The sequence below is a fragment of the Microcaecilia unicolor genome, chromosome 8, assembly GCF_901765095.1.
Source record: "Microcaecilia unicolor chromosome 8, aMicUni1.1, whole genome shotgun sequence".
Taxonomy (NCBI): Eukaryota; Metazoa; Chordata; class Amphibia; order Gymnophiona; family Siphonopidae; genus Microcaecilia; species Microcaecilia unicolor.
Window position 1 is genome coordinate 217,724,366 of NC_044038.1, and position 13,452 is coordinate 217,737,817.

General features: G+C 45.6%; 1 protein-coding gene across 1 annotated transcript in view; it reads left to right on the forward strand.

Moving 5' to 3' along the window:
- PTGIS (prostaglandin I2 synthase) overlaps positions 1-13,452 on the forward strand; it is a 72,078-nt gene that overhangs the window by 16,718 nt on the left and 41,908 nt on the right. The window contains exons 2-3 of the mRNA XM_030211468.1: positions 467-590; positions 8,483-8,661. Of these exons, the coding sequence (XP_030067328.1) occupies positions 467-590; positions 8,483-8,661 (303 nt within the window). The remainder of the gene's footprint in view (positions 1-466; positions 591-8,482; positions 8,662-13,452) is intronic.

Below are 13,452 nucleotides of genomic sequence, written 5' to 3' on the forward strand. Positions count from 1 at the left end.
TGCATTTCTTTCTGTTAAAAATCTTTGTTTTAGAACAATTTTTGAAAATTGGGAGCTCTGTGCCTTTGTTTATACATTGAGGACTTTATGAAGTGTTTTCTGTATTGTTCAACTTTTCATTTATCTGACATTAGATCAGTCCTGTGTGTGTCAGACTGTACTGTATTTCTGTGCACCTGGGTCCCTGAAGAGTACAACAGCTTTCCAAATTCATAAGAAGCATTAGTAGAAAGAGTGGGATTTGAACCCAGGGTTTTTTGGGTCTCAACCCGCTGTTCTGACCACTAGACCATTCCTTCCACTGTTAAGCAGCTTTTAAATAATAAACTCGTGTAATATAGTTATGCAGAGTTGCTCTTATCATATTCCAAGCTAACTTTAGCCTTAAGTGTTATTACGTAAGTATTTAGAATTGCAAACACGCATGTATTGCTGCAGTGTCTGAGGAAAGATTTTTTTTTTTCAGATTGCCAAATGAGCCTCCTCTTGACCATGGTGCAGTGCCTTGGCTGGGACATTCGATAGAATTTGGAAGAGATGCTGCCAAATTTCTGTCAAAAATGAAGCAAAAACATGGAGATATATTTACGGTGAGTACAAGTTGAAGGTAAACCTAGTCTAGGGTGAGTTTGTATTCCTTGTTCTACCTCTTTCAACATGACCCCTTTTTTTGTTATCCTTGCACTTACCCATCTGTAATTGGATAGTGATATTCAGCAAAACACGCTTCGAAAGTGCCAAACCCCTCCAAGAAAAGTTGCATTGGCTCCCAATCAAAGAACGGATCATCTTCAAAATCTGCACCTTAGTCCACAAAATCATATACGGCGTTGTCCCAGAATGCATGACAGACCTCATAGATTTACCAATAAGAAACAAAGTCAGATCGTCAAGATCCTACCTAAACCTACACTACCCAAATTGCAAAGGACTAAAATACAAAACAACTTACGCAGCCGGCTTCTCCTACATAAGCGCGCAACTATGGAATGGGCTCCCAAAAGCTGTGAAAACAATCCATGGCCACTTGAACTTCAGGAAATCACTAAAAACCAACCTCTTCAAAAAGGCCTACCCCAACGACCCCATGTAACCCTCTTCACCTACCAACACAGCATGACTATGATTGAACAGGACATCACACAATCTTCATCCATTCCGACCCTCCACTTATACCTCATACGATCACTATACAACTTTGTATTTGTTATCCAAACGCCTTTGACGGTACTATGTAAGCCACATTGAGCCTGCAAATAGGTGGGAAAATGTGGGGTACAAATGCAATAAATAAATAAGAGACTAGTGTGGTCTCAGTGGCTCATGTAGGATACAAGCTTGGTAGTAGATTCAATAAATGTCGCCCAAAGATAGACTCTGGAATGATGCTTGCCAAGCTTCTGTAAAAGGTGCTCTTTGTGGGTCTTTATGAATAAAGGACTCTCTTGAAGGCCCTTTTGTACTTTTTTCTTTTGCTGTTTGTGTACTTTTGAACCTACTCTTTTGTTACTTCACGTACACTTACCGCACCACCATTTCCATTTAAAAAAAAAAAAAAGTCCTTTTATCAGCAGTGGTAAGAGGAGGCCTCGGCTCATGGTAAACCCGCGTGCCGACACCACCGCAGGGGTCCTTCTACCGCCACTAATCCGGAACTACCGCTAGGCTTCCACAGCAGCCCGGTGGTGGTTCCCATCCCCTGCGCACGCCATTTTTGGTGCTATAAAAATATTTTTATTTTTGTAACGCTGGTACTTACCTGGCAGTAATCGGGCAGTGCCGCACACTGCCTGGTTACCGCTGGGTTAGCGTGGGACCCTTACTCCCTGAAATGGCCATGTAGCAAGTGGTTCACTTACCGCACGGCCATTTCTTAGAAAAAAAATGACAGCCTTTTACCCGCTCCCTTATATGGTCAGGAAGCCCTGCCTAATGCATCCCAGGATTCACTGGGCAGGCCTGGGCACCACCAATTTGAAGGCGGTACTGAAGAGGAGGGAGTGTGATACTCCCTTCTCCAATAAGGAGGTACAGGGGGAGAGGTCCGCTACACTACTAGGGTGGGTGGGGGGTAGAGGTGGGAGCCTGCTTGAGCCACCAGGGATTTCTTTTGTGTTTGGGACGGGGGGGGGGGGGGGGGGGGGGTCACTATTCTTTGAACCTTTTCTAATTCCGGTATATCTTTTTTGAGATACAGCAACCAGAACTGAATGCAATACTCAAGGTGTGGTCACACCATAGAGCGATACAGAGGCATTATAGTATTTTCGGTCTTATTCACCATCCCTTTCCTAATAATTTCTAGCATTCTGTTTGCTTTTTTGGGCGCCGCCACACACTGAGCAGAAGATTTCAGCATATTATCTACAACGACACCCAGATCTTTTTCTTGAGTGTTGACCCCCAAGTTGGACCCTAGCATATAAGGCTGCAAATTTACGGTCTCATACATAGATGTTCCTGGGGTGGTGCTTAGGCAGAACGGAGGCAGAGTTGCAATGTGGGTACATGGAGGGGAGAATTCTATGTACAATGCCAAAAGTTATGTGCCAAAAAGATCCCTACTGAGCTTCTGTTCTATAATGGGTGTCTGACCTTTATTTATTTATTTATTTGTTTGTTACATTTGTATCCCGCATTTTCCCACATATTGTAGGCTCAATGTGGCTTACATACCCTGTTTCCCCGAAAGTAAGACATCCCCCGAAAATAAGACCTAGTAGAAGTTTTCCTGAATTGGTAGATATAAGGCCTCCCCCGAAAGTAAGACCTAGCAAATTTTTGTTTGAAAGCAGGGCCGCCGAGAGCCGGACAAGGCCGCCCCCGGGCTGCCCCCCCCACCCGAGGTCGCCGGGCCCCCCCCTCCACCCACCCTCCGTCGCTCCCGGAACTAACCTTAAACGCCTCCTTTCACCTTCGCAGCAAGCAGCAGCAGGGCAGACCTCTCCTTCCTTCCGTGCCCCTCCCTCGCGGACGTTACGTCAGGTGAAGGCGGGACACGGAAGGAAGGAGTGGCCTGCCCTGCTGCTGCGAAGGTGAAAGGAGACGTGTAAGGTTAGTTCCGGGAGCGACGGAGGGCGGGCGGGCCAACCCTGATCCAACCCCGATGTTTCCCCCGAAAAATAAGACAGCCCCTGAAAATAAGACCTAGCGCATTTTTGGAGGCAAAAATTAATATAAGACAGTGTCTTATTTTCGGGGAAACACGGTAGTGCCGGAGAGGTGTTTGCCGGCTCCAGTGAGAACAAATGCAAAGTGATGTAAAGTTCATGTGACATAGGCACAATTAGTTATTCATTTTATGGCTGTGTTTTGGATCAGCTGTAAGTGTCTGATATCAGTGGATTTAAGACCCAGATACATTGAGTTACAGTAGTCTAGCCTACTAATCATGGACTGTATGAGAATGTTAATGGCTGGCAGATCAATAAACGAATGGATGGAACAAATCTGTTTAAGCCTGTAAAAGCAGTTCTTAGTTATATTCGAAATCTGTTGGGAGAACGAGAGTTGACTAAATGAACCCCAAGGATTTTAGTATTTTGCACTTGTAGAACAGGTATAGAATTGAGAAGGATAGGGTGAGTGAGGGTACTATTTGAAGAGTTAGAGAAGAGTATATATTTTGATTTTACAGGAATGACACAGCAGGCATCTTTTGGGGCTTCTTCACCTTCGTCCTCTTGCACAATCCTTGACTCCCTCCCCAGACTAACAGTTGGCATAGAATAGTATTATAGAATACTGGCATAGAGTTCAGGTCACTCCTAACTTTGGGTGCCAGACCTATGCCTGCTACAAACAGGTATAAGTCTGGCACCCAAAGTTAGGCACAGATCGGCACCATTCTATAACTTAGTGCCTAACTTTTAGGAGCACCCTTAACCCACCTATGCGCCTCCCTTGTCCATATGTCCTTTTGGGTTGTGCTCAAGAAAGGTTAGGCACCAAAGAATAGAATAGCGTATTGGGAAGACCTGCATGCAACTTCAGTCACCAATTAGTGCCAATTAATTCCCATTTCCTCGTTATGTTGTGTGCAGATCTCGGATCCGTGCAAAAATTTCATCGCCTAACTTTCATGGGAGAGTACATACACTTGGGGAGTAGGTGTAAATTTGTGCAAGAACACTGGGGAATTATTAAAGAAGCCTGTTTCGTAAAGGTACATAAACATGTTTGTTGTCTTGACAACATGCTACCGTAATCAAGAGTTGACCTTATAATATTCAGGTATTCATAAAAATAACATCCAAAATACCTGAATGGATTCACTAGTCCTTTTCAGAAAGTTGTTTTTGGACCATCCTATAAAAACTCAGTGTTCAAGAGAATGCCAAAGCGATTTATCTTAATCCTCAAAATATTATTTTAAATGTGATGAAGATTAGACTTAAGCCACGAGGGAAACATTGTTCTGCTCCCTATCATCCACTGTTAAATCTTGAACATTGAGTCAACTTCTTATATGATGGTCCAAAAACAACTTTCTGTAAAGAATTAGTGAATCTGTTTGGATATTTTGCATGTTGCCTTCATAAAATAAACCAAATAGACACATTTTGGGGCATTTATAGCTGTTCTTGTTATAAAAATTTCCCAGGAGAGGTTAAGTTTGAAAGTGATTTATGTGGGTAATGAGATAATGAGGCAACTCGTGTGACACCTATGATCTTCTTCCTTTCACCCCTCAGGTCTCTGCTCTCCACTACAATCTTCAAATGTTGTGGTTGCCGGCAGGTATTTTAACAGGCCTTCCTCTGGCCAGCCACGGGTCCTTCCTTCTGACACTACTTCCTTTTGCCACATAGGAGGGATGCAGAAGAGGGAAAGCCTCAGGATAGCCAGAGGAAGGCAGTTCTAAAAGCTGCCGACAACATGAAGTTTGAAGAATCGAAGCGGCGAGGCCTGAGGGGTGGGTGGAGGAAGGTAGGAAAAGAGATTAGACCCAAGAGAAAGGGGAGACAAGCTGCACATATGTGGAAGGGGGGGAGACATGCGCATAAAGAGAAGGGGAAAATAAGAGGGGAGTAGAGGGGAGACAGGCTGCATATGAACGGAAGGAAAGAGGCGAGACAAGCTGCAAATAAAATGATGAGAGAGGGAAAACAAGATAGATTTGAGAAGAAGGCAGAGGAATTGAAGAAAGCACAATGTGAAAGATCAGTACCAAACAGACATAGGGCAGGAGGTGAGGAAAGAAATTGCAAATGGAAAGGAGGTACTTCTGTCAGCTTTATTTTACACTGTACAGGAGGATAAGCATTTCTTCCTATTTCTCTGGTGTTACATATTTGGTGCTACGCAATATGTAGAGTCCGGTATCTTTTGTTCACCTGGGGTCCAAACTGAAGAGCACAGCAAAACAGGAAGGAAACCTCTACGGAAGTATAGATCAAACCAGGAGAGACATTATTGTGACCCCTGAGGCAGGCTGTTCCTTCCACTGAAATATGGACTGTGTCAGGTCTTTCTCCTGGAGCTTTGATAAAAAGAGCTTTCAAGCAACATCTCCACGTTGGCTCGTCACTTGGTCAACCTCTACTCTCTCCTGGTTCAGTTTTTTTCTCATTTTTTTTGTGGTTCCCTATTTTGTATCAGATGAGTCATATTCTACATCTACTGGCATGTATTGTCTGACTGACCATTCGGGCAACAGGGCAGTGCCCGAGGGCCCAGAGGCTCTAGGGAGCCCAGTGGCTCTGCCCGGATGTCCAGTGCACTGCTGGTGATCTAGTGGCGTCGGGGGGGGGGGGGGGGGGGGAACATGTTCTTTCCTGCCTGGCCTGCTGGGCTGCCGCTATGCCCCCCCCCCCTCACCTAGCACCATTGTATTTGAAAAATGGTGGCAAATGCAGAAGTCTCGCGAGACTGTCAAAATCCGGGAAGTCTTGGCCACCAGACTACCAGGACCCCTCAGGTAGGACCAGGGCAGCAGGGGCATTGGCTGTGGCAGCAAGAGCAGCAGGGGAGGTGTCGGGCAGTGGCCAGGTGGGGGGCCCAGACCACCCTCAGTCCACCCCTGGCGTCTGTGTAGGAATCTGTAACAGTCCATCTTGTTCCAGTTTCTCAGTACCAGGTATATTGATGCTCTAATATAGTTGAGTAGCATAATTAAAGGTTATAGGTATGGATGGGGATGGAGGAGATTACTTGTGGGGATGGGTGGTGATGAAATGGGTCTTAGTGTGCAGAAGCAGGTATGGATTAGATTCCAGTGGTGTGCCTTGACAATTTTTGCATTTCGTAAGTGTGCCTTCTGTGAGTTGGAAAAGGTTGAAAATCACGGTACTAAGCTGTGGTAAGCACTAATGCATGCTTATCGCAGGTTAAAAAGCACTACCTGGGGGGGTGGGGTGGGAGGAGGGGGAGGGCGTGTGCACTCAGGCATCCCATGGTAGTTTGGGGATTGTGTCATGCTGTCCACGCCCATTAATTGGTTGTTAAGTACCAATTATCGGCACTGATTGGCTTGTTAATCAGTTAAGTTTTGTGCAGAATTTGGCCATGCGGCCACAATAGCACATGCAACTTAGGGCGCCATATTTAGAATTTGGGGATACGTGTGCCATTTATAGAGTGAGGGGGTAGGAAGGCAGTTCTATAAAGGGGCATCTATCTGAAGCCTATGCTATGAAGAAAAATAGGTGCCTACTTTCCTTTATGAAATGCTAGTGTAACACATAAAATGCATGCGTGTAATTTAGGCATGACCTTTTAGCAGCCATAGAGATGGTATAAATACTTGCACATAAATTTTAGGTATCCAGAGCAACTCGTCTCAGGCCTAGAGCCTTTTTGGTGCTGAAACTCTGGGTTCTTTTTCTGAGTGCTTCCTTTTTTTCCTCAAATTCCCTTGTAAATGTATTTTTTATTTTCAGGGTAAAGATTTTAGGGCCAATGTTCAGACCAGGGGAGGGAGCCCTGCTATTTCCCACAGTTGGCAGTCAGCCTGGATATTCAATGCCGGGCCATTTCCAGTGACCGGTATTGAATATTCGGTATATTTTTAATCTTTTTAAAGTTAACTGTCTAAGTCGATATTCAAAGATAGCTGCTTATCTTTAAACTGACTAAAGCTATACCAGCTATTTAAGCGGCCATAGCCGGTTATCTCCCAGGCGCTAACTGGAAATGTTCAGTGGGGGATAACCAGCTATCCTCTGCTGAATATTGCCGGATAGCCAGTTAAGTGCCATTTTTTTTTGTTACATTTGTACCCCACGCTTTCCCACTCATGGCAGGCTCAATGCGGCTTACATGGGGCAATGGAGGGTTAAGTGACTTGCCCAGAGTCACAAGGAGCTGCCTGTGCCTGAAGTGGGAATCAAACTCAGTTCCTCAGTTCCCCAGGACCAAAGTCCACCACCCTAACCACTAGGCCACTCCTCCACTGTTGCTACTATTTGAGATTGAAGTCGGCCCTTGCAGATCACCAATGTGGCCGCGCAGGCTTCTGCTTCTGTGAGTCTGACGTCCTGCACGTACGTGCAGGACGTCAGACTCACAGAAACAGAAGCCTGCGCAGCCTTCTACATGGAATGTTGCTAGTGGAATAGCAACATTCCATGTAGAATCTCCAATAGTAGCAACATTCCATGTAGAATCTCCAATAGTAGCAACATTCCATGTAGAATCTGCAATAGTATCTATTTTATTTTTGTTACATTTGTACCTTGCGCTTTCCCACTCATGGCAGGCTCAATGCGGCTTACATGGGGCAATGGAGGGTTAAGTGACTTGCCCAGAGTCACAAGGAGCTGCCTGTGCCTGAAGTGGGAATCAAACTCAGTTCCTCAGTTCCCCAGGCGCAAAGTCCACCACCCTAACCAATAGGGCACTCCTCCACCAGCCAGGTGCTGTTTCTGGCCACTTAAATGGTTTTGAATATCGGGGGGGTGGAGGGGGGGGCGGTTGTATTTTTGTTTTCTTTGCAATTGGAGCAATTTCTTAAAGGTCATGAGAAGTAGGGTTTTTCTTTAGGCTATGATGAGTACTTACAGTGATGAGGCGCAGAATTTGAATTAGGTCTTCCTAATTGGTTTTATTTTTCTTCGTAAGATTTAATTTTTGTATAGTAAAGCTCTCTTTCTTGATGTGGGCTTGTGGTTTTCATGTATGATATTTGATTGATATATTTTCTTGTGAATCCACTCCTGTACATTTGTTGTCTTGTTTGATATTGTACTTTGAAAATAAGAAAATAATTATAAGTATTCTGTATGTGTCTAACTGTGCACCCTACCCACCCTCCTCTCCTGTGTACACCCACCTTAAAAGTATGTGCTGTTACATTTAGATGCCATCATATAGATTAGCACATAGTTGTAAACAGATTTATTTATTAATGCTGATGTTCTGGTCATTTATGCACATTCTTGATGCTTAATTGTTGCCACTCGCTTCATAGAATTAGCGCCTAACAGCAGTGGATGAAGACAAGAATTTCACCTTTCTTAGTTTTGCTCCTCTGAATTTACAGGTGCAGGCTGCTGGGAAGTTTGTCACCGTCCTGTTAGACCCTCATTCCTATGATGCAGTAGTTTTGGAATCGAGCAACAAACTGGATTTCAACAAATATGCCCGGCTTCTAATGGAGCGAATGTTCGATGTTAGACTGCCCGACTATGACCCTGCTGTAGAGAAAGCTATGATGAAATCGTAAGTATTTATTTATTTGCAGCATTTGTATCCCACATTTTCCCACCTATTTGCAGGCTCAATGTGGCTTACATTATGCCATAATGGCGATCGCCGTTCCGGAATGAGAAATACAGAATATTATTACATTTAAAGTACAGAAAATCTCTATATATAAAACTCACCCTCAACGTTCTATTTGCACTGACGTCACTGAAGCCAGGTTCGTAAGTTCGAAGCTCTGAAGCCACACAAAATCACAGTCTGTGGGCCCCACCCTCGCGTCAAACGTTATGACGTTGAGGGCGGAGCACATTCTCAGCTCCAACGTTGTACTGCACTGTAGCTCTGCTCCGCCCTCGCGTCAAAACGCGATGACGTCGAGGGCGGACCACACGTTACTTCGGTAGGTCAGTGGGGTGGGGGGGGGGCCTTCGGCGGAGGCTGCAGGGGGGCCGGCGACACACGGACACACAAAGGGACGGAGGGGAGCCTTGCTAGCGCCCATTTCATTGCGATTTGAAACGGGCCTTCGTTACTAGTAAGTTATAAGAAGTAGATATACAGTTCAATTCAGGCATTAAAGATCAAGGGTAAATGTAAAACGTTCAACAGTAATAATGTGAATAAAGTAAACAAAAAGAGTTCAAAGTATTGATGAGGACAACTCCTAAATAGAGGCGATAACTTAGGGTAGAGTCTTCGAATGAGTTTATTTTGCTCGTACCATGACGGTACTGAGCCTCACTCAAAAGTCAGGATATGTTCGGTATGATTTCCATCTCTCAGATTTATTGGTAATTCTCTTCTTAGTAGTTGCTTTCTGCCAAAGAGAGTCTCCTTCTGGACTTCTCCTTTAAGCTACTATAATTTGCAGTTTTGTAAGCTTTCATTGAAAGTTCTGACATGGTCTTCAGATGATTCAAAATCCACCCAGGATACTTCTGATTGGCAATGTAAAGATCATATTAATCTACTTCAATATATGCTTCACTGTCTTATAGTTTATAGGTCTCATTTGACTCATCTTTAAAGTCATAAGTACCCAGGATCCAGAGTGTTTTATAAAATCCAAAAATATATCCTGAACCAATGCTTGTTCTATGGATGATCGTCAACTCAACATTCGCTCTTTTAAAAAGTACTGATTGGCAAAAATCAGAGTGGAGGAGTAGCCTAGTGGTTAGTGTAGTGGACTTTGATCCTGGGGAACTGAGTTCAATTCCCACTGCAGCTCCTTGTGACTCTGGGCAAGTCACTTAACCCTCCATTGCCCCTGGTACAAAATAAGTACCTGAATATATGTAAACCGCTTTGAATGTAGTTGCAAAAACCTCAGAAAGGTGGTACATCAAGTCCCATTTCCCTTTCCCCCTTTCCCTTATGACATCACAATATCAGAAGTGAGCCAAGTATCAGGCAATCAAGCCATTGTGACATCACTGATGAGGTTGGCTCTTATTGGTGGAATGAGTGGAGGAGTAGCCTAGTGGTTAGTGCAGTGGACTTTGATCCTGGGAAACTGGATTCAATTCCCACTGCAGCTCCTTGTAAGTCAGTTAACCCTCCATTGCCCCGGGTACAAATAAGTACCTATATATACTATGTAAACCGATTTGAATGTAGTTGCAAAAACCACAGAAACGTGGTATGCCAGTACCTTTCCCTATGCAGCCCCAGCCTTATGACATTGTCTTCCTAGAGAATTCATTTTAGAGAATAATTACCTCTGTTGTAGGTGATAGGTGGGGGAAAGATGGTAGAATTGGAAATTGTGTGAGAAAAAGAATGAAAGAGGAAGGAGAAAGATACGAGGGGAGGGTATCAAGAAAAGAGATAGGGAAGGGGGAGATGGAGGAAGCTGGGAGAGATTAGTCTGAAATTGGAAAATGCAAAAAGAGTGAGGGTTAGAAAGGTGGAAAAGGAAATAGATGGTGGGGGAAGGGGCAGAAATGGAAAGAAGAAGATGGGTGTGTGGAAGCTTGAGAAGGAAGGAGAGGCAGAGAAAAAGATGAGGGAGAAAGGTGATGGATAAGAGAAATATGTGAAATGGGGAAAGGTGTGTATATGAGGAAGAGAGAAGATAGGGGTATGTAAGCCAGAGCATGAGGGGAGGGAGAATAGAATGGAAGAGCAAAATTATGAAAAAGAAAAACACAAGGAATCTAGGAATAACACAGGCAACATAAAGATGGCAATAGGGTGGAAGTCTAGAAGGAATGTTGAGGGAATAAAATAAGTAACCAGAAAGAAACATAGAGATGAGAGGAAACATGAAACGATGAATCAATAAGGAAAAGTTAGAGAAATGAAAATAATTCCAAATGAAATCATGAGAAAAAAAACAGGGAAAAGACTGAAGAAGGATCAAGAAAAAAATATAAAGGAAGATGGGAATAGATCAAGAAATACAAAAATTTGAAAATATTTTATTGTATCCACCTCCTGCAGCTAGAATGGAACAGGTTGGAAGGTTGAGTTGATAGTTTCCGGCCTGGGAGGAGGGGCTGGAGATGAGAGGGTGATAAAGAGTGTGAGTAAGTGTCAGTCAGTGGCGTACCAAGGTGGGGGCGGTCCGCCCTGGGTGCACGCCGCTGGGGGGGTGCCGCGGCGCGCGCCTGTCAGCTGAGTTCGCTAACTTCGCTGCAGCTCCCTCTGCCCCGGAACATAGTAGATGACATAGTAGATGACGGCAGAAAAAGACCTGCACGGTCCATCCAGTCTGCCCAAGAAGATAAATTCATATGTGCTACTATTTTATTTGTACTGTCCTCTTCAGGGCACAGAGTGTATAAGTCTGGCCAGCCCTATCCCCGCCTCCCAACCACCAACCCCGCCTCCCAACCACCAGCTCTGGCACAGACCGTATAAGTCTGCCCAGCACTATCCCTGCCACCCACCACCGGCTCTGGCACAGACCGTATAAGTCTGCCCAGCACTATCCCTGCCTCCCAACCACCAACCCCGCCTCCCAACCACCAGCTCTGGCACAGACCCTATGTCTGCCCAGCACTATCCCCGCCTCCCAACTACCAGTCCCGCCTCCCACCACCAGCTCTGGCACAGAACTACCCAGCAGGGGCGTAGCTAGATGGCCAATTTTGGGTGGGCCAGAGCCCAAGGTGGGTGGGCATGGAATTCCCCCTCCCTGCCCAAAAACTCCAAATATTAAATACCTGAGCTGGCGGGGATCCTCAAACCTTGTCAGCTGAAGATTTCCTCCTCCTCCTCCTCCTCAAGAAGCCAGCACTCTTCCAAACGGCAGCCGGCAGCACTTGCCTCAAACTGATGCTGCTGCTGGCAGGCCGTGCATGCTGAGTGCTTTTGCATGTGCGAAAACTGAGCGTGTGCAGAAGGGCCAGTCTGTGTCAGCTCAAGGCAAGTGCTGCTGGCTGACATTTGGAAGAGCGCTGGCTGCCCAAGGAGAGAAAATTTTCAGCTGGCAAGGTTTGGGATCCCTACCAGCCAGAGCAAGTGTCACAATTTTGGGTGGGCCTGAGTCCAAAGTGGGTGGGCCCTGGCCCACCTGTAGCTACGCCACTGCTACCCAGATGATGTGTTTTCTAGGGCCCTATTGGGAAGTGCTGGAGGGTGGATGTGACAGATGTCAGTACTGGGCCAGGAAGTATAATGTAGCCCCATGCCCACTGCTGTTCACTCTAGTAGGGGCAGCCCACTCCAAAACATTCACCCCAGGCCCTACACCCTCTTAGAGCTGGCCCTGTTTCTTTTGGTTGCCTAGATGTGCGAAATCTTAGGGGTCCTTTTACAAAGGCGCGCTGAAAAATGGCTTGCTGTAGTGTAGGCACGGGTTTTAGGTGCGCGCCAATCCATTTTTCAGCTCTTCTGTGAAAAAGGCCGAAAATGGACGTGCGGCAAAATCAAAATTGCCGTGCCTCCATTTTGGGTCTGAGACCTTACCGCCAGCCGTTGACCTAGCAGTAAAGAATCCAGGTGGTAATGACCTACACTGGTCAAATGCCACCTGGCACGCGTCTGTTATGGGCATCCAAAAATAAAAAAATATTTTTTAGACGCGCGTATTGGATGCACGCCAAAAATGAAATTACTGCAAGAGCCACGCAGTAGTTGGGTGGTAACTTCATTTTGGCGCACGTTGGGCGTACGTAGACGCTTACGCATCTTAGTAAAAAGGCCCCTTGGTTTGCTAAGAGACAAAGGTGTTAAAAGCCGTACTGCTTAAGTAGCGTGGAATCTTGCTACTTTTTGGGATCCTGTCAGGTACTTGTGTCCTGGACTGGCCACTGTTGGAAGCAGGATGGTGAGCTGGATGGACCATTGCTTTGACCCAGTTTGATAATTATGTTCGTATGTAAAGTAAATGGAATGGACAAATCCTATTTTTTAATGTTTGAAGCTGCTATGGAGATTGTTTCTAACAAAATGTAATGTTATCTGGAATGGACAGATCTTGATTCAGGTTCTGCTTTGAAGTAATGCTAAACGGTACATTATGTTTTTCATGCTGTGATGTCTGATGATAAGTGAATCAAATCTGGTCATCTGTAAAAGCACAGGAGCAGGTTTTCCATCTGCATTCCTGAAGCTGAGTTTGGTCCAGGGGCGTAGCCAGACTTCGGTGGGAGGGGGGGTCCAGAGCCCGAGGTGAGGGGGCACATTTTAGGCCCCCCTGGCACCGCTGGCACCACCACCACCTTTGACCCGCCCCCCCTGGCGCCAACCCTTTCGACCCCCCCCTTCCCATCGCCATTGAGTACCTTTGCTGGCAGGGGGTCCCCAACCCCCACCAGCCGAAGTCCTCTTCTCCGGCGCAGCCGTGTTACTGATCTG